At 36.3% G+C, this 21,428-nt stretch overlaps 1 protein-coding gene across 1 annotated transcript in view; it reads right to left on the reverse strand.

The window, feature by feature from the left end:
* Positions 1-356: 356 nt before the first annotated feature.
* LOC127563475 (vitellogenin-1-like) overlaps positions 357-21,428 on the reverse strand; it is a 28,582-nt gene continuing 7,510 nt past the window's right edge. The window contains exons 5-11 of the mRNA XM_051999987.1: positions 19,885-20,020; positions 16,727-16,910; positions 14,924-15,021; positions 10,740-10,834; positions 7,721-7,880; positions 3,381-3,536; positions 357-736 (exon numbers count right to left, since the gene is read on the reverse strand). Of these exons, the coding sequence (XP_051855947.1) occupies positions 612-736; positions 3,381-3,536; positions 7,721-7,880; positions 10,740-10,834; positions 14,924-15,021; positions 16,727-16,910; positions 19,885-20,020 (954 nt within the window). The 3' untranslated portion in view covers positions 357-611. The remainder of the gene's footprint in view (positions 737-3,380; positions 3,537-7,720; positions 7,881-10,739; positions 10,835-14,923; positions 15,022-16,726; positions 16,911-19,884; positions 20,021-21,428) is intronic.

A 21,428-nucleotide genomic window follows, 5' to 3' on the forward strand; every position in this document is an offset into this window, starting at 1 on the left:
CATTTGCACTCAGATCTTGACTCCAAGACAGTTTTCCAGCAGCTCCGATCTCATAATCCCTCCCACCCTCTAACTATTCAACTGTATTACACTCTAAGATTTGTTCCAGAGTTATTGGTATAAAAAGCACACTAATTCGCTCATCCTTAAGAATTCTATGATCTTTTTCTTTGGTAAATATGAAAGAAAACACATGATTATAACATTTTTTATACCTAAATAGGAACCGTCTTGTACAAGGCATAATTAAAGCTAACTCAGATTCTATATGCTCTCATCTTTCAACCAGAATCATTTCATGAGAGAAGGATGGGATTATACTTTTGAAGTACAAGGAACAAAAATGCTAAAAGAGCTTATGAATGCATATTTAATTAGCAACACAAACAAAGGGTTTTTGTCCTTTATTCCCAAAGAGGACCATGACATCAGGGAGGTGACCATATAAAAATGACCATATACAATGTATTAGGTTCTATAGAAATACATTAACTTTTATGATTTTTCAAGAATATTTTAAAAATCATTTCCCAAACTTCTCCTATTCCCTTCATAGTCAGGACATTCTTTGAGGATGTTGTTACGGCATCTGTCAGATGAATTGTAAAGCGTCACAGTGGGGGATGATCTCTCACACATGTGCAATTAATATCTGCATCTATGGCTTCCACTTTGTCCTCTGTAAAGGCTTGTTTGTTTCTCGTGTTTACCCATTGTGTCAGACTCATTGACAAATCTGTAAGAGAAAAATGAGGTAATTGTGGGTTAGTATCCAGAAAAATTTAAGTCCTCTCAAAATCCCATTTATGGGATTCCAACAGACAGAACAGCATCAATTACATTGGTATCTCAAGGCTTCTAAGTAGAGCTCAGGTGAGATGACTATAGTAAACACAGGCAGATAACAGGGTAATTGACCTTCATTAGTCTGCACAAGTAGAACATTGGGGCCATTGTGTTCTATTTGGGGTGTCATATTTTAGGAAGGTTTTTGAAAATCTGAGGAACGTCTGAAACCTGGCAAATAAGATGACAAAGGATGATGATAATACCATATGAGGACTGAACGAATTAAATCAATATATTACTCCCAGAAAGTCACTTAATCTTGTTTGCTTCAATTTCCTCATCTGTAAAATGAGCTGAAGAAGGAAATAGCAAGGGGCAGCTAGGTGGTACAGTGGACAGAGCGCTGATCCTGGAGTCAGAAGGACCTGAGTTCAAATGTGGCTTCAGACATTTGACATTTACTAGCCGTGTGACCCTGGACAAATCTCTTAATCCCAAGTGTGGAAAAAGAAGAAAGTGGTGAACTACTGGATGGAATTTCATACTTTTTGCCATTTAGAGTGTGTGATAACCTCCCACAAGGATCTCAGGAAACTGCATGTATTTCTAGTCTGAAGAATAAGGCTATGTTATAGAACTATACACCAGCTTTGGTTTTTCTTGCTTTAATCTCTATAAAACCTTTCTTCCCAGCTCCCATTCTCATATCACATCTTGTTCTCCATAGGATATGTTTCCTTTATACAATTGTCCTTTCCCTCTCCCGCTGATCTTTCCTTTGTCTGGTAGAGTCCCATCCTCAAACTTCCATATTGGGGTGGGGGTGGATGCCCCTCTTCTTTACATCTTCCTGGACATTTATGATGGTCCTGTTCTTCCCCTGGGGCCCATCTTCCACCACAAGATCCAGACACTGCACTCTCCTGACCATTCTTGAGAGATAACTTCTCCTTCAGTTACCATTAGTAACTACTCTTCCTCCCAGTTCTTATCTTCACTTCAATAACCAACTTTACTCGGATTAATTGTTATTGCTATTTAATTGTTTTTAAGTTGTATCCAGTTCTCTTTAACCCTATATAAGGTTTTCCTGGCTAGAGTGGTTTGCCATTTCCTACATCAACTACTTTTATAGTAAGGAAATTGAAGTAAATAGGGTTAATGACTTGCCCAGGTTCTCATAGCTAATAAATGTGTGAGGTTAGATTTGAACTTACAAAGATGAATCCTCCTGATAGGCCCAATACTCTATCCATTGCATCCTCTAACTGCTAGATTAATTGTACTTATGCTCTAATTGTTACTATTTTTCCTTCTGTTTGATGGCTTAGTACAGAACTGGACTAGCATTTCTCTGAGTTGTCAATATCTCTAGGACTGTCTTAAGGGGTAAATTTAATAATAACACGTAAATGGTATCTCTGGATGATTGTTGGGATTGAAAAGTGTTCCACAACCATCTCTGCACATCTGGTCATCAGGTTTGCAGAAACCTCACACATTACAATCCCAGGAACACTTAATGATTTTGGAGAATCTCAAATAAATTGTCATAAAGACCGCGCACTTTACTTCATAGGAACGACACTCAGTTCCTCTTGAAAATTCCCTTATCTCTTAATTTAGCAATGCCTTTCTTGTTGATTTTTGAGGATTGTACCCAGAGAAGAACATTTAAAGCCATTATTTCATTTTGGAATATAAATATCTAGATGAAGGTTTTCATCCCCCAACAACTATCACAGCCATTTATTAAACATCTATTCATACTGGGGAGAGAAAAATGAAAAAATATATATAATCCCAGTCCTGAAAAGACTCACATTATAGTGGAGAGGTTAATATGATACAATGGGAAGGATGCTTAATTTAGAGTTCAGGGACCCCGCTCTGCCTCTGCCATTTGCTCTTTGAATGGCCTTGGATAAATCAACCACTTTGAGATTCAATTGCCTCATCTGTGAAGTGAGGAGATTGGACTAGATGACTTCTCCAGACTCTTCTGGTTCCAAATCTATGATCCTTTAACCTTAACTTTTAGAATATCAGGATTTGGTTAAATTAGAACCTTCAGTTCAATAAAGATAATAGTTTGCATAAGTATAGTATTTATGGATACAAAACACTTTCACACTTTTATTCAGCCATCCCAACAACTTTGAAAAGTATATCATACAAATATTACCCTTATTACCTAAAGGGAGACATGGTACTGAAACCCCCCCCCCAAAAAAAAAATCCTGGTTTTGGGTTCTGAGTCTACATTCTAGCTTTGGAATTTTCCTACTCTCTGCTGCTGGGCTAGTCCCTCACTATCCACTTACGCTCTCTGTCCAAGGTACCCGTACTAACAGACTCCACTCTTCCTTCTATTGCCCAGGCTGTTCGGAGGAGAGAACAGTACTTTGTAAAAAATTAAAGAACGGTAAATAAGTGTGAATTTTCCATCTTACAGGGGAAGAAAAAAGTCTTAGAGATTCAAAGCAACTTTGCATGAATAGAAAAGTCTCTTTTGGGTCAGTGCCACTCATGCCAACATTCATTTGATTCCAGACTTCTCTCTCCTCAAAAGAGCTAAAGAAAACACATACCTCTGGGGAAGCAATGAAAGCCAACATTAAGCCTGGTGGTCTCGGCTGATCTGCAGCCTTTCCTACATTTCAGTACTGGTTCAGTAGAGAAACATGTGGATTCTTCTCCTTTCATCACAAGATCCAAGAACTCATACTTCCTTTGTATTTTGCATCCTAAAAGGGAATTTGGAGAGAAGATTTGAAGACACTAAGTCAGTGGATTGTACAATATGATAACATTCACTGAAGTCAAATATTTGTTGTCATTCAATTGTTAACAGTCTGTGTGACTCTTCCTGACCCCATTTAGAGTTGTCTTGGCAAAAATACTAAAGTGGTTTGCCATGTCCTTCTCCGGCACATTTTATAGATGAGAAAATCGAAGCAAACAGGGCAAGTGACTTGCCCACGGTCACACAGCTAGCAAGAGTCTGAAGTCAGATTTGAACTCAGGTTGATGAGTCTTCCCAACTCCAGGTCTGGCACTCTATTCAAGGCACACCTAGCTGCCCTAAAGTCTTATAGATGACCATACTTTAACACAGATTCCTCTTTATTTTAAAAATAATAAAAATGAAAATTAATCTCTTTAAAAATGTTCTATGTCTATATCATCCAGTAGTCATCCTGCTTGTGCTGATGTAAACTTATTTTTAGATGACACTTACAGGCCATATCCTAGCCTAGACACAAAACCTTCTCCTATTGGTAAAATCTTTCAAAATGTGTGCTCCAACCCATGACCATTCACTTCCATATCATGATTTTTTTGAGGAGAACATTGACAGAAATTAATTTTCTTTTTAAAAAATTATCAATAACTTTTAGGTTTTATCACCTTATTTCTATGTGCATCCCTCCACCCCATACATCTTAAGATGATATAGCCAGAATTCTTCATAAGCCTTAGGTTAGCTATTGTTAAGATTATTGTTATGATTATTATTATTGAAAGGTATAAGCATTTGTATTGCACCTCTTGGTGCCAGAAATAGTGCTAAGCACTTTTTGTAAATATTCTCTCATTAAACCCTCACAGCAATCCTGTGAAGTAGATGTTATTATTATTCCATTGTATAGTTTGAGAAAATTGAGGCAAACAAAAGTTTGTCCAGAGTCATATATATAGCTAGCAAGGATATGAGGCCAGATTTAAATTCAGAGTTTCCTGACTTCAAGTCCTATCTTCTATCCATTGTGCTTATCATCATCATCATCATCATATTATTATTATTATTATTCTCATGTATAAGAAAGAATAAAAAAGAAAGAGAAAAAATGAAGTTCATTCAAACTACCAACACATTAAGTCTGTTTACGTATTAAGTATATTTATTATTCCATGCTTTTTTTCCAAAGGCATTGTTAGTATAATTACAGATTCAATTTTCTTTTTTCATTTGGTATCTTTATGCACACTAGGTGCATTATTTTCCTGATTCTACTTACTTTATTCTGCATGAGTTAATATTAGTCTTTCGATGCTTTTCTGAATTCTTCATATGCATAATTTCTCATGAAATGGCAATATTTCATTATTAGCATTATTCCATTATGGTACAATATGTACCATGTATGTACCACAATAGCTTTAGCACCTACCTAATCAGAGAGCAGTTATTCTGTTTCTAGTTCTTTGCTACTATAAGAAGTTCTACTATCAATCTTTTGGTGTAGGTGCTCTCTTTCTATATAGACAAATTAAAGTCACATGAGTTTTTAGTCAGTTTTATAACATATTTTACATATAGCATATTATAGCATATTTTATAGCATAATTAAAAATTGTTTTTCAGATTGGTTAGAATAGTTCCTAACTCCACTAACAGTATATTTCATATCCCCTCCAATATTAATTGTTCCCTTTTTTCACTTTTATGAGTGTGAGGTAAAACTTCAGAGATGTTTTGATTTATAGCAATCTCTCATTGTTGGAAATAGTTTGCACTGCTTCTTTTGATATGTTCCTATTTTTTGACCAATTATCCACTGAGAAATGATTCTTTGTCTTATCAATTTGTGTTTGTATGTTTCCATTTATTCTTAAAAAGCAAATCCTTATCAGAATTATTTAATACCATATTTTGCCCCCAATTTGAAAGCTTCTCTTAGCCTAGTTGCATTGATTTTGTTGGTACAAAAGCTTTTAAGTTTCAATACCTTTGAAATCCTTTATTTTATCTTTTGTGATTACTTCTATCTCCTGTCTGGTTAAGAGGGTCATTTTTATATATTTTATATGCTAATATGTTTTATATGTTTATAGATCCATTTCAGTAACAGCATTTAAATGTTTGGGTTTGGGATCATGATATACAGGAGGGAGACTGCTAACAAATAGTAGCAATAGCCAATCATTAGAAAGCCATATTTTTTTTTCTTATAGTCAAATTAAATTTCCAGCTCCTATTAAAAAATACTATTCTTTAAAAGATAGAAATTACTCAAGACAACCTACAATTTATCTTATCAAATTTGACAGTAAAAATGACAACCTTGTTAAAATGGAAAAGGGAAATGTTGGCATGACTACAAAAGGAAGGCAAATTTCTAAACAGATTTTTTCTAGAATTTTAATTATCCAAAGAATAAGGTTTCATCAATTCTGTCAGTATACTACTTATTTCAGACATCTTCAAATCTTAGCTCCTGTGAGAAGTCACTTTGCTATCTGGCTTGGAAGATTACTCTTCTGAGACTTGCATTTGCCTATTTCATTTCTTCCAGAAATCTTTTAGTGCCAGGTCTCAATCAGGCATTTTTCTCTCTGTTGTAGACAGTTTATTCAATATTATCTGGTTATAATTTCCTTGCAAGTCAAGTGACCAAGGAGCCATCTTGGAACTTGTTTGTATCATGGCAGTTCTTTTCAGTGACTAGAAGCTGAATCCCTGTTCTCCTTTTAAAAACCCAGAGCTAACTTTTTGAGAATTTATAATTTTGAATGTTTTTGTCTAAGGGGTGTTTGCAGTACTTAGCTCATTCTCTGAGGAAAGAAGACTGAGGCTTCTGTGACTGATGAATGACCAAGTCTGTCTTAATTCAAGTTCCCATTTCCTTGGTTTGCTTTGGGGATTCATTTTCTCATATATGTTTTACATAAAGATTTAATTGGGTGATCTGCCACATTACCTTGAAATTTTTGGATTTTGGATTCATTTAGTGACTGGTGGACTGGAATCCAATTATAATATCAAGGTGTCTCAAACACATAATAGCAATTCATAAAGAACCTCCTGTGATATTATCAGTAAGTCAAAATCCTTCTACTGGCAGATTATCAGCAGAAATTCTCTTGAAAATGAAGTAATTAGGGGCAGCTAGATAATCCAGTAGATAGAGCACTGGCCCTGAAGTAAGGAGACCTAAGTTCAAATGTGACCTTAGACACTTAATGCTTCCTAGCTGTGTGACCTTAGGCAAGTCACTTAATCTCAATTGCTTCAGCAAAGAAAGAAAGAAAGAGAGAGAGAGAGGAAAAATGAAAAGGAATGAGGTAAATGAAAGGAAATGGAAAACTACTCTAGGACCTTTTCCAGGAAAACCCATCATGAAGAGTCATACATGACTGAAAAAACTGAATAACAATATTAAATGCTTAATCTAAGTATAATTTCCTCATCCCTGAACAATGCTGGTTAATGATCACTTCAGGAGCAACATAAAAATCACATAACTGGGAACACTGGGTGAGAGATGTACATGATAAGAGATGCTGAGAGAAGATACAGGAACTAGTAAGATGAGCTTAAAGAGACAAAATGCCAGACATAGGGAGGATTCAGAAAATAAAAAGAAAGCTTTAAGGGGCTTCTTTGATCTATACATAGAAAAGCCAAAACAAAGATAAAAGCAATACAGTGTCAAGATCAAAATGGAAGGAAAGAAAATTGGATATTGAATTGTACAAAGTGTATAGAAAAAGAATATGGGGGAAGGGAAAGCTGTAGTAATTGAAGTGGTTGATAGCTGAGAGCTATGGATATCTTGGGGAAAGAAAAAGAAAGCAAACCAAGAGTTTCCAAAACCCCACTGATTTTAGAGAAATGGTTAGATCAGAGGTGTCCCTCAAACAAAATTAGAAAAAATGAGAGCTATTGCTCTTTCTTTCTGCACATCAAAAATATATTCTTTTTTTTTCTTTTCTTTTTTTAATGCTAAAAAATTCTTTTATGATGTGTTGAGATGGTCTGAGTACCTCTGGAAATTAGGACATTTTCTAAGTACATGAAGATCTGTCATTGCACATATGAAACATGGTGATATCTGCCTGAATACTCAAATTAATATTCGATGTCATGTTAGTAGTCTTTGTTGTAAGTCTCCTGGGTGTGTAATTAATTTCAGAGTCCACTAACCTTTGTCACAATTTTCTTTTACCAACAACCATGCATGAAAAAAAGCCGTGCAGTCACGAGCCTGCTTGTGATTGGGCATTTCCATTTCATCGTGAGTCTCCCAATTTGCTTTTCCACAAATTCCACAGGTCTTCCCTCTCATCCAAGAAGAGATGGTAACCTTTAAGGATAGAACATATTTCATGTATATTCTATTCAATTCAATCAGCATTTAGCAGCCTCCCATGTGTAAGGAACTTCACTAAAAGACAAATAAAAAAAAAAAGATCCTGCTTTCAAGGAGATTATATTCTTTTTTTTTTTTTTAAGGCAATTGGGGTTAAGTGACTTGCCCAGGGTCACACATAGAGGAAGTGTTAAGTGTTTGAGGTCAGATTTGAATTCAGGTCCAAGGAGATTATATTCTACTGAAGAGCTTCAATCTTATCTTTGAAAGCAAGGGCCATATACATAGAGGATGGAAAGAATATTAACAACTGTTAGGATTATTAAAAGATTCCAATAGGATGGGGCCCTGGAGGTGAGCCTAGTAGGAAGCTAAGATTTTGTGGGGCAGAGAAGAAGGGAAATACATTCTAGGTGTAGTATACCTTTGGGCATGCATTTTGATGTATCTTCTCCTAACCCAGGGCCTCCTTCATTGGCTGCTGAGCTACTGAGCCAGGGACTTATAAAAAAGACAACCCTTACCCCAAAAGGCTCTCCTTCCTGCTAGCCAGGAAGGGCCAGGATGAGTCTCTGAGCTTTGGAAGACCATTGAGGGGTTGGGCTCTTTTCTGACCCAGGCAAATGAGTTAATGGCCTCCTAGTTCAACAGCCTGTTTCTAGGAGGGGTTTGCCTTCTCTTTCCTTTGATACTGGGACCTGAACATTTCCAAAGGCAGCTAGCATCTTCCTTCTCCTCCATCACTGAGCCATGGGTAATCAGCTCCTAGAACTGGTGTTACAGTGGTCACTCTATCTTCTAACTCCATGTCTCTCCTCCTTCTGACTCCCTTCTCCCACGCCCACCATGGGCTTTCTCATTACCTCTACCACCTGGCTTCTTTGGCTTCCTTCAAGACTCAGATCAAACTCCACCTTTTGCAAGAGGCTCTTCCTACTGCCCCCTCTCCCATTGAATTCTCTCTGGGGTTACCTTTCGTTTCTCATATATAAAATGTGTGTGTGTGTAAATGTTGTGCCAAGATATAGAGACGAATTGAGAAATATTAATTTTTAATTGGAGAATTTGCTAAAGTCGACTTTGGCCACACAGAATCAGTATCCAAATCGCGAGGCCCCGAACAAAAGGATATAGGGCCTTTTATAGGGTCTAAAGAAATCAGCAAACAGGTTAGCCTGCTTCCTTATGTGACATGTTTGCAACTATTTGTTAAGGGGATATATCATAGACAGGGGCAGGGAGATAGAAGTGTTACATGAGATTTCTGCTCCTAATGTTATGCAGGAGGGAGGGAGACAAGGGTCTTTTAAGGTGTATAAAAGGGGTTGGGGGATTCTGGGACATTTTAAGTTCTCAAACCCAGTTTCCTGGGGGTTGGGGCTATGGTTGTAATATAATATATACAAGCACATGTATACTTGGTGTTCGTGTGTTTACACACAATGTATAATTCATGTATATGTATTCGTATATATGTGTCTATCTATTTGCATCTCTTTTCCTCACCCATATAGATAGATATCTATGTACATAGCTCTTTGCACATTGTCTCCCCCATCAGACTGAGCTCCTTGAGCCCAACAATCTTGAATTCTGGGGGTCTTTCTTTGTATTTCCAGAATTTAATGCACTGCCTGACACATGATGGATCCTTAATAAATGCTTGTAGTCTGATGGAAAACATAGCCAGGAGGAAGGGTCATCCCCAAGGAGAGAAAAGAGCCCCATGGAGATGACACTCATGTTGGGTAGTTAATGAGCAGACTTGTTGCAAAGCCTCTAACAAAGGAGGCTTGGAAAGCCTCTTAACTAATTTTAATCATACTGTGATTTTTTCATTGCTTACTGTTTCCTTTCTGTGTAGTATTTAAAAAAAAGTCTGCTCCATATCTGATTTGAGTTTGTATTCTGGAGACTTGTTTTTACTTTCTCCCTGTCTCCACCCTCATGGTGAAGGACAGACTGGAACCCCAAATAAAATTTTCCTTTGGGTGGTGGGATTGAAGAATCAGGAGTCCACTTTCTCCCATAAAGTTGCAAGCAACTCCAGAATGATAAACTCAGGCCAAACCAGGAAGGCAAGTGAAGAATGGAGAACTGAGATGGTTATCAGACCTTAGGGCCCCAGTTCTCTGTGCTGGATAAGTATGGAGGGAAATGTGCAAAATCGTGGAGACAGGATACCCAATGCTGATTTCAGCAAACAGGATATTGTGGCTAGAATATAAATACAAAAAAAGAAGTAATGTGAAAAATTTGAAAATTTAGACTGACCAGATTACAAAAGGCTTTAAATGCCACCAAAGACGCATGAATAAGGCAGTTATTCGGTCAGAGTTGTATTTTGGCTAAAAACTTTGAACTTCCCTTTGTAAGGATGGGTTGAAGCAGTCAGAAATTGGAATTAGGAGGCTATTTGGAACAGTCCATCCCAGAGCAGATGAAGGTATGAACAGGGTTGTGGCCTTCTTGAATCAAGAGGAGACTGTTGGAAACATGGGCAGGTTGAATTAACAAGGTGAGGCAACTGATATGGAGTAAAGGGAACTGAAAGGGTACAAAATGTCTCTGAGGCTGAAAAGTGGGTGAATGGAAGAGTGCTTGTCCCCACCACAGAAAGATGGAAATTTGGAGGAAGAACATCTGGGAAAGATCATAAATCATCTGGAATATGTTGAATGTAAGTAGCCTATTGAGTCCAGAAGTCCAGAAGAAAACAGTCATTTTTGGCAGCTAGCAATAGACGACCAGATTTCAAGACAGAGAGGAGAGTTAGATAAGTAGATTAAAATGCATCAATCTATCTACATCATCAGGAGAGAGGATTCCAGTGGTATAATAAATATCCCCTACCTTAAGTATTTTGCCATTGTAAACTAATTCTTCTAATCCAAATTCAGATGCTAATATAATAATGCTTCCATTTTGTTGGTAAACATTTATGTAGTCTGTTAAAAAAAAAAAAAAAGAAAAACATTAAGTTTGTGGCTGCTTTGGAAATTAGTGTTAGCAGTCAGTGGGCTTTACTTTTCATAATATGACTTTTAAATGCATTTTATTTATTGAGGCATAAACATATATATATATATATATATATACTATAAATAGTCATCTATACTCTTGATTTTTCCCCTCCTTCCTATTTTTATTATCTTTTAATGTGGAAATCTCCCAGTAAAATTTTTTGAAGAGGAATTTGGCATGTTTTAGGAAGAAATTATTTAGATATGCTGTCATAATTTGACATACTCAAGTGTTGGCATTTTACTATGTGTGTATTTCTCACTTTTACACAAGTGGTCTTTCAGATCTGGAATTTTCTCTCTCCTTGTATGTTCTTTTCAGAATACCCAACTTTTGAAGAATTTATGGCCAAAGAAGAACTAGAGAACATTATGAAATGCAAAATGGATAATTTTGATTATTTTAAAAACTTTTTTAAAGTTTTGTCCAAACAAAACCAATGCACCCAGAATTACAGGGGAAGCGGAAAGCTGGGAAAAATGTTCACACCTAGTGTTTCTGATAAAGGCCTCATTTCTAAAATATATGAAGAATTGACTGAAATTTATAAGAATACAAACTATTCTCCAAATGATAAATGGTCAAAGGATATGAACAATTTTCGAATGAAGGAATTAAAACTATTTCTAGCCATATGAAAAAAATGCTCTAAATCATTCTTGATTAGAGAAATGCAAATTAAGACTACTCTGAGGTATCACTTCACACTTCTTAGATTGGCTAAGATGACAGAAAAAGATAATGATAAATGTTGATGGGGATGTAGGAAAATTGGATCATTAATACATTGTTGGTGGAGTTGGGAAATGATCTAACCATTCTAGATAGCAATTTGAAACTATGCCCTTTAATCTAGCAGTATCTCTACTGGGTCTGGGTTCCAAAGAGATTATAAAAAAGGGAAAAGAACAAAATGTGCAAAAGTGTTTGTAGCAGCACTTTTTGTAGTGGCAAGGAACCGGAAACTGAGTGGATACCCATGAGCTGGGGAATGGCTGAATAAGTTATGGCAATGAAATTTTTTTTTATTAAAGCCTTTTATTTTCAAAACATATGCATGGATAATTTTTCAGCATTAACCTTTGTAAAACCTTGTGTTTCAATTTTCCCCCTCCTTTCTCCCAGCCCCTCCCCAGATGGCAAGTAATCCAATATATGTTAAACATGGTAAAAATATATATTAAATCCAATATATGCATATATATTTATACACTTATCTTGCTGCACAAGAAAAATCAGATCAAAAAGGAAAAAAATGAGAAAGAAAATGAAATGCAAGCAAACAACAACAAAAAAAGGTGAAAATGCTATGTTGTGATCCACACTTAGCTCCTTCAGTCCTCTTTCTGGGTGTAAATGTCTCTCTTCATCACAAGATCATTGGAAGTGGCCTGAATCATTTCATTGTTGAAAAGAGCCATGTTCATCAGAATTGATCATCATATAATGTTGTTTTTGTCATGTACAATGATCTCTTGGTTCTGCTCATTTCACTCAGCATCGGTTCATGTAAGTCCCTCCAGGCCTCTCTGAAATCCTCCTGCTGATCTTTTCTTATAGAACAATAATATTCCATAACATTTATATACTATAACTTATTCAGCCATTCTCCAACTGATGTGCATTCACTCAGTTTCTAGTTTCTTGCCACTACAGTAAGGACTGTCACAAACATCTTTGCACATGAGGGTCCCTTTCCCTCCTTTAAAAGATATCTTTGGGATATAAGCCCAGTAGAAACACTGCTGGATCAAAGGGTATTCACATTTTGATAGTCCTTTGGGCATAATTCCAAATTGCTCTCCAAAATGGTTGAATCAGCTCACAACATCAACAATGTATGTGTCCCAGTTTTCCCAAATCCCCTCCAACATTCAACATTATCTTTTTCTGTCATCTCACCCAATCTGAGAGGTGTGTAGTGATAGCTCAGAGTTGTCTTAATATGCATTTCTCTGATCAAGAGTGATTTAGAGCACCTTTTCATATGACTAGAAATGGTTTCAATTTGAAAATTGTCTGTTCATATCCTTTGATCATTTATCATTTGGAGAATGGCTGAAATCCTCATAAATTTGAGTCAATTTTCTATATATTTTAGAAATGAAGCCTTTGTCAGAACCTTTGAATTAAAAATGTTTTCCCAGCCTATTACTTCCTTTCTAATCTTGTTTGCATTAGTTTTGTTTGTCCAAAAACTTTTTGACTTAATCAAAATTATCTATTTTGTGTTCAATAATGAACTCCAGTTCTTTGGACACAAATTCTTTTTTCCTCCTCCACAAATCCGAGAGGTAAACTATCCTTTGTTCTTCTAATTTGGCATATAAATTTAATGAAATATTATGTTCTATAAGAAATAATAAGCAGGCTAATTTCAGAAAAGTCTGGAAAGACTTACATGAACTGATGCTAAGTGAAGTGAATAGAATCAAGAGAACATTGTAGATAGCAACAATAAAATTATGTGATGATCAACTGTGAGTTGACTCTTTTCAACAATGAGGTGATTCAAGGCAATTCTAATAGACATATGATGGAAAGAGCCATCCACATCCAGAAAGAACTATGGAGACTGAATATAGATCAAGGCATGGTATTTTCACCTTTTTGTTGTTGTTGCTTGGTTTTTTTCCCCACTTGATCTGATTTTTCTTGTGTGGCATGACAAATATGGAAATATGTTTAAAAGAATTGCATAGATTTAACCTATATTGGATTGGGGAAGGTAATGAGAGAGGGAGAAAAATTTGGAACACAAGGTTTTGCAAAGGTGAATGTTGAAAACTATCTTTGCATGTATAGGAAAAATATTAAAGCTATTATTAAATTTCTTACAATGATATTTACCAAAAAAAAATCCCTAACTTTTTTCCAAAGCCTAACTCAGGTGTCACTTCTTACATGAAAGATTTCCCAATATCTCCAGTTAATTTTGTATCACTTCATGCATTCATTGCATTCTCTTTTTTGTCCATTTGAATATCTATCATATATCCCCAATAGAATGTGGACTTTTTCCTAGAGAGCAAGGATTATTCATCATTATCTTTGTCTCATGAAAGGCCAGCATAGTGCCCTGTACTGATATCTAATAAATGTCTTTTGAAGTTTAAAGCGGGGGTCTTCCTTTGTCCATTTCCCAGATTTAACCTTTTGCTTGTATTAAAAAAGAGGGGGAAATCGTCCTAAGACTGGCCTGCCACTATCTGAGGTGACTAACATAAAAAACCATGGTTGGACTAACTAAACCAATTACCATCATTTTCAATTCATACTGAGCATTCAACTCTCTCAGAAGATTATATACATGTTATGACTAATGCTCAGAAATAAGCTAGGTCTGACATTGATCTGGACAAGATGACTCATTCTAACCAAAATGCCAACGAAATACTAGAATGCCCCTATTCTTTCTCCTTCAGAAGCAAACTTTTTAAATTAAAAAAGTCAGGGGGAAAATCATTTATAAAGTCTAAAGAATTCTTATAGTTCAAGTGAAAGTTTTCAGCAGTTAGAGGTCTAATTTGCCAAAAGCAGCTAGAAGAAGAAACAGAAGAAGGAAGAAAACACACACTTACTAATTATTTCCTGTGTGCCAGGAATTATATTAGGCACTTTACAAAATTCTCATTTATTTGTTCCTCACAAGAACCCTGGGAGGGAAAAGTCATTAATTTCTCTATTTTACTGATGAAGAAATTGAGGGAAGCAAAGGTTGTCATAACTATAGAGTTCAAGTCTTCCTAACACCAGACACAATGTGCTATATCCACTGTGTTACCTAGATGCCTGTGTTAAATATTAGTGCAAAGCAGTAATGTCTTTAAAGATAAGCCTGTGAAGAACCTTTGGCCCATGCTGTTAACTCTGTGATTGAGAATTTTAAATAAACAGTAATAAAATGAAACTAACCTAATGCACATTTTTGAGAGTTAAAATTTGTGGGAGGGTTTTAAAAATTGAAGCTAAGAGAGTGTTGCCCCTTATAAATAAATCGTTTCGCAATGTACCTTCTTTCTCCTCATATACAGCTTCATTTAATAATAGTGGGCTGCCATCCAAAATTACATAGAGATTTGATGATGAAGATGGATAGATGGCTATTCTCCTTTAAAAGAAAATGAGACAACTTTAAAGATTTCAACAAGTTGTGATTTTGTATCCTGCAACTTTGTTAAAATTGTTAATTATTTCCATTAGTTTTTTAATTGATTCTCTGAGTATACCATCATATCATCTGCTTAGAGTGATAATTTTGTTCCCTCATTGCTTATTCTAACTCCTTCCATTTCTTTTCCAGCTCTAACATTTGAAGTACAATATCAAATAATATGTGATTCTGAAAATGTTAAATATGTCCAAGTACATGGTAAACAAACCAAAATGCCCCATTTTTGTGAACTCCTTGGAGTCAACGAATCTAAATTGTAGAGTCTGAACTCTTAGGAAAACCAGTCTTCTTTCATAATCTTCCTGAAGTGCCCTCAGAGAGTACAGAACAAAATTGGATGCCTTTCATGTCTTTCAGGTTGAGTCCCAGAGTCTCAGATCTGAAGGGGGGTCTTGCAGTTTAGTTCCTTAGTTCAATTCTCACCTAATAACACTTCTCCAACATTATATTGGATAAACCTTGGTGAATGTACATCATCTCCAGAGGCAGCCCTACTCCCACCTTTGTTTAGCTCTAATTGTCAGAGATCTAGTCAATCCACCAAGACTAAGTATGCCTTCCTGCCAGTTTCTGCCCATTCTTTCCACAGACTTCCACCCATGGGACCAAGGAGAAACAACTGAATCCTTCTACTTCACATTATAATTCACACCCTCCCTATTATAACAGATGCCAGAGTAAAATGTAATTGTGTAACATTTAACAAAATAATTAACACTATAATATAACATAGATAATGGAGCACAATGAATAGCTCTGTGCCTGGAGTCAGGGAGAACAGAGCTCAAATGTGGTCTCATAAGCTGTGTGATCCTGGGCAAGTCAGGGAGCCTCTTTTTGCCTCAGTTTCCTCATCTGTAAAATGGAATAATAACATAAATACTTCTAATTTTTGTGAGGTTTAAATAAGACGATGTATATAAAGGATTTTACAAACTTTAAAGTGCTCCATGAAAATCAGCTAGTATTAGTATGATTTTTATGTTTGTAATAAAACACAATGGATTTAATTTACACATTGTTGTGATCTTCCAACAAGATAATTGTAAAGGGTGTATATAATACAGTGACTGCCACAAAATAAGTACTTTATAAATGTTAGCTATTATAATTATTATTATGTTAATTTGTGGTTTTCTAAGTCAATATATGGCTAACAGGGATCTTTCTATTTGAGTATGACATTGTCCTATATGATAGCACTTTAAGTTCTTAGAGTTTGCTATCATGTCCTATATGAGCCCCCATTTTTCTGGCTAACTATATAGGTCATAGAACTAGAGCTCAAAGAGATGTTGGAAGCCATCTAGTGCAGTATATCCATTGACCTCTAGGAAATGAAATGACTTGACAAAAATCACACAGACGAGGTAGATCTGAGATGAGATTTGAATCCTAGTTCTCAGACTCCATCTCTAGTTTCTTCAACTAATCCTTGTATGAATTTTAGGCTCATTACCAACTCCGTTGCCTTTTGAACTCTCCCAGATCCTTTTCTTATGATATAGCTTCTTTTTGATACCCTATATCCAAGGTACATTTGAATAGATGAGTTAGTGGCAGATTACTGGGTCATTGTATAGAAAGACATGCCCAGGCAGCTCAAATTGTCTTTAATTCAATGTGAATGGAGCAGACTTACCTTTTCCCCAAAAACAGGGAAACCTTTCTTGGGGAATTAGCAAATTCTTTCTTTGTGAGAACCACAAATTTGGGGGCTATGTGGCAATCTTCAGCTACAACAAGCTCTTGATCATGAGGATGCAAACAATTGAACTCTATACCATCAAAACTTTTCCAGGAAGTTTCAGTGACTTCACACTGGGCTGTATGTTAATAACAAAGAAATAACAATAAACAATATACAGGTTCAAAATGAACTTGGAGCAGGAATCACCGTATATCAAATCCTGCCTATGATGATCCTTCCTTATTAAACAACCATGGGCAATAACTCTGTCCCTCTGTTTGCTCATCTGTATAATGAAGTTTAAAACGCTTGTAACTTTTGTGAGGTACAACAAGGATAATAAAGGGTTTTATAAATTTTGAAGCACTCAATGAAAATCAACCAGTAGTATTATGATTGTAATTATTATGACAAAAAAACCCCCAATGGATTTAATTTGCATATCTAATAATTATAAAACTGATGTGCCACAGTGGATAGAGATCTAGTTCTAGAGCCAAAAAGACTAGCAGGCTGACCATGTAAAATCTGGTAACTCTCTGGTACTTTGGCCAGCTTCTAAAGAAGGCTGTAATTTACCAATTATTGCCAATCTGTACCACTGCAAGGAGTTTCCACCACTGCAAGGAGTTTCCAGGACTGGAATTCCTCACAATTCTGAAACTATGGATTAGATAAGGACTAGATAAGGAGGAGGAGAAGGAAAAGGAGGGAGAGAAATGGTAAAATGGAATGATCAACTGACCTAGTCAAGAAGCCCTGGGTTAAGGTGCTGGATTTAAACCATTACTGACTGGTCATGTAAATCTGGGTTAATCACTTAAACTCTCAGTGCCTTAGGAAGTTCTCTGGCCAGCTGCTAATCAATCAACAAATATTTTATTAAGTGTCTACTAAATACCAGGTGTGGTGCTAGGTGGTAGAGATGCAAAAATTCAAATTAAATATTTATTGCTCTCAAGGAGATTGCTTTCTCTCGGGAGATAGAAAATAACTGGGCAAGAAAGAGATTTCTCACCAGAAGTTTACTAGAATGATTAAATACTGGGTCTAGATGATCACCACAGCTATATCTGTGGTTAGTACTATCACTTCTATTATCAGCAATTGTCTTCACCATTATCACTATCATTTTCACCAGTCACCACCTCATTATCACCAATCAAAATCATCATTATCAATCTATCACCATCATCATTATCATCATCAGTAGTCACCACCTTTATTACTAACAGCCACCATTATCCCTCCAATTTTCACCAGTCACCACCTTTTCCCCAATCATGACAACATTCTCACCACTTACCCCCACCATTATTTTCAATCAACAACCACCACTGCTTCTACTCCCATTGTAGTTCTAGTATATTCACTCAAAGCAGATTCCCTAATCAGGCCTTCTCTTCTTGCTGCTCTTTATATTTTCCCTGTTCAATGGTACACAGCATTGCTGGAAGCTATACAAAGACTAAAAATGGTCACCCAGGGTCAAGTAAATAAAAATAAAAATGATCACACTTTGAGTACCCACATGGGCCTTGTCTCAAAATGTCATCATACTTTTTTATTCACCAGGTGAATAGTGGCAAAGTCAGGGGCAGAAATTGAATATCCTAGGTATCCATTGGTCCATTTTAATTTTTTAAAAAATTAAATTAAAATGTAAATGTAAGATTACATCTTTGTCTGTTTCTCTCATGTGTATTACACTTTTTCACTTTACATACATTAGAGATTGTGACAGATGTTGAGAAACATAATTCTATAGCTGAATGTCCTCAGTTGCTTTAGTGAGGAATCTGGGTCTATTTGGCCTGATTTTGATGGTTTTCCTCATCTCAGATGTTCATTTTGAGGAAGCACTCAAGCAGGCTTTCACTTTCCCTCCTCTACTCTTGATTCATCAGATTTCTCTCCTTATTCACCCTAGAAAATCCCTTCATCTCTGTCTCCCTGACTACTGGTTCTTATTTTGAAGAAATGCTCAGGCTTTTATACTCAGTTTTTCACTCTTCCACTCCTGACCCTCCAGATTTCTTCATATTTTTCCTGTAAGGCCAGGGCTGAATTTTAGCTTGTATTTTTATTCCTAAAATTTAACAGAGCTCCTGGAACAGAGAATCCACTTAATAAATACTTTTTGACTTGAAATCAGATGCTACATCATTTTTTTTTATATTTAATAAATACCTTTTGACTTAAAATCAGGTGGTACTTTTTTTTTTTTTTACAGTTTTCATTTAGTAAGATTTAGGTTTCCCAATACTCCTTTGACTCTCAATAGCCTACAACTGAGCCATAGCAACAACAGTTTAATTTCTTTCCCTTGTTGCTATTTGTTAATATTATTAACAAATAAAGGCATTCCTTTGGGAAAACCTTATTTTGCTATTAAATAAGCATAAAGTTTGTCCTCTGCTCAAAATGAAGGGAAGAAATGAGGTGATTATCTTAACCATTAAAGCAAAAGAACCATTATATCCCACTTTCCATATCTTTATATTTCAGGCAAAACTGGATATCACAATTAGATCCCAAAAAACCCACTATCGGCAGACACCTAGTAGGCTTCCTTTCTTGTAGGTTTTCATGAAAACCAACATGGAACATAGCTGGAAATTTTATTCACATGGGCCAAGTATGACTAAGGATCTTATAAGTGCTGGGTAATATGGGAGAGGGGGTGATGCAACCCTAACCTTTTCAGGATTTGTTGATGAAAGCAGGAGCATCTCAGTCATGGATGAGGGGGAGAAGTGATTGCAGGGAGGATTATGATCATAAATCTAAAACTATTAGGAATCTCAGAGATCTTCTAGTTTAGCCCTCTTTTTACATTTAAGGAAACCAAAGTTCTGGGAAGTGAAGAATTAAGGTTGCATAAGTGATGAGCATCAAAGATTGGATTCAAACTCAGATCTTCCCATTGCAGAGCCAGCAAATACTTCACTGCATGCTGTTGCTTCCCAAGCATACTCCGATAGATGTTGATCCCCAGAGAAAAAGCCCTCTTTGCCTTACCCTAGTTATGGATCTCAAACCAACACAGATTTCAATCAGACAACCCATCCATCAGACACCACTCACTCCATTTGTTGGCAATGACCTACCTTCATCCTCTTTCTTTATCCCGAGAGCTATTTCTGAAAAGAAATTCCAAACCCCCTCGGTACTAGTATTAATCACAAGCCATGATTCTATGGGCAAAGCGAATGGAACTGGAAATGTTGAGTAATAAGTGTTTACCTAAAAAACAATAATAACAACAAATAAGATTTAGAACATTCTCCAAACTAGTTCAAAAGTATTCTTCAAAATGACTAAATATTTCTGTGGCTAAGCCATTGGAACTCACACAATAATTTTTGGATTGATGTTTGTCCCTCATTTTCAAAGAGAACCAATACTGGCAATGCTTGGAGTTGTGTGTGTGTTGGACGCGAGGAAGAGCTGCTCAGGGTCGTCAGCCTCACTCTCTCTTCCCTAGTCATCAAAGTCCAGTGGAAGGGCAAAAGTCAGGAGTACTGACCGTCTGCTGACAATGGCCTAGAAGACAGTGGATGACCGGTGTCTTCTATGATTGACCAGGCTCCAAGTGCTCCACAATGCCTGTGTCAGCCATTTCCACAGCTATTGGAAATGCTGCCCATCCCTTGGGGGAAGTTTTCACATGCTGGAGGGAAACCCTTCCCCTAACTTGCCAACAGGTTTGGGGTCCACTGATTACCCTCAACCTGGTTTAGTACATCTGAGGAGATGGTTTTATTGGTGTGTCACACATGGTGCAGCTTCTTGGAGCTACAAGTGAGAACTGGGGGTAAGGTGGAAAAGGGCTCGGGGAGCCCTCACACCAAAGGAGCCCTGAACACCCTATGAACCCCAAATTATAGCCAACTTTCAGAAGCTAAAAGTTCCTTGTAGGAGGGACTGTGACATTCTGTTTTATTCCTTCATATTCTACAAAAGACCCATAGGATTTCTAGTCACTTGTTTAGCTTTGAAAAATAGAAACTGTCAGTGTGTGAATTACCTTTAATATTATCATGGATTTGCATTTAAATTTCTTGGTCATCTAGGTGGCAGAGTAGATAGAATAGCAGACTTGGAGTCACAAGACTTGAGTTCAAATCTCACCTCGGACACTTACTATTTATAAAATCCTAAGCAAGATATGTAACTCTCTCTCAGCCTTGTTTTCTCATATATATAAAAATGGGCATATTAATAGCCTCGACTTCACAGGATTGTTGTGAGGATTAAGTGAAGATACATATATATGAATATATATTATATAGTGCAATACAAATATTTAGAAGATAAATATATGCTTCTACTTGTTAGAATACATATTTGTGCATATATATGTAGTCCATACATAAATATCGTGCTTATTTAACATTAAATCTTAGTTATTATTATTCCTATTATTATCTGTGATTGATAGAAAAACGGAGTTGTTGTTACAAAACAGCCGAAACACCATTTTCCAAGATTATTCCTAGTGGTTCTATTATATTTACATCCTCAGACTAGTTAATAGTCAATAGTCAATACACAATCATTAAGCACCTACTATGTCCAGGAGGGCAGCAAGATAGCATAGTGGATAGAGTGTAGGACCTAGAGACAGAAAGACTCAAATTCCTGGGTTCAA

The sequence above is a fragment of the Antechinus flavipes genome, chromosome 4 (genome assembly GCF_016432865.1).
Source record: "Antechinus flavipes isolate AdamAnt ecotype Samford, QLD, Australia chromosome 4, AdamAnt_v2, whole genome shotgun sequence".
Taxonomy (NCBI): Eukaryota; Metazoa; Chordata; class Mammalia; order Dasyuromorphia; family Dasyuridae; genus Antechinus; species Antechinus flavipes.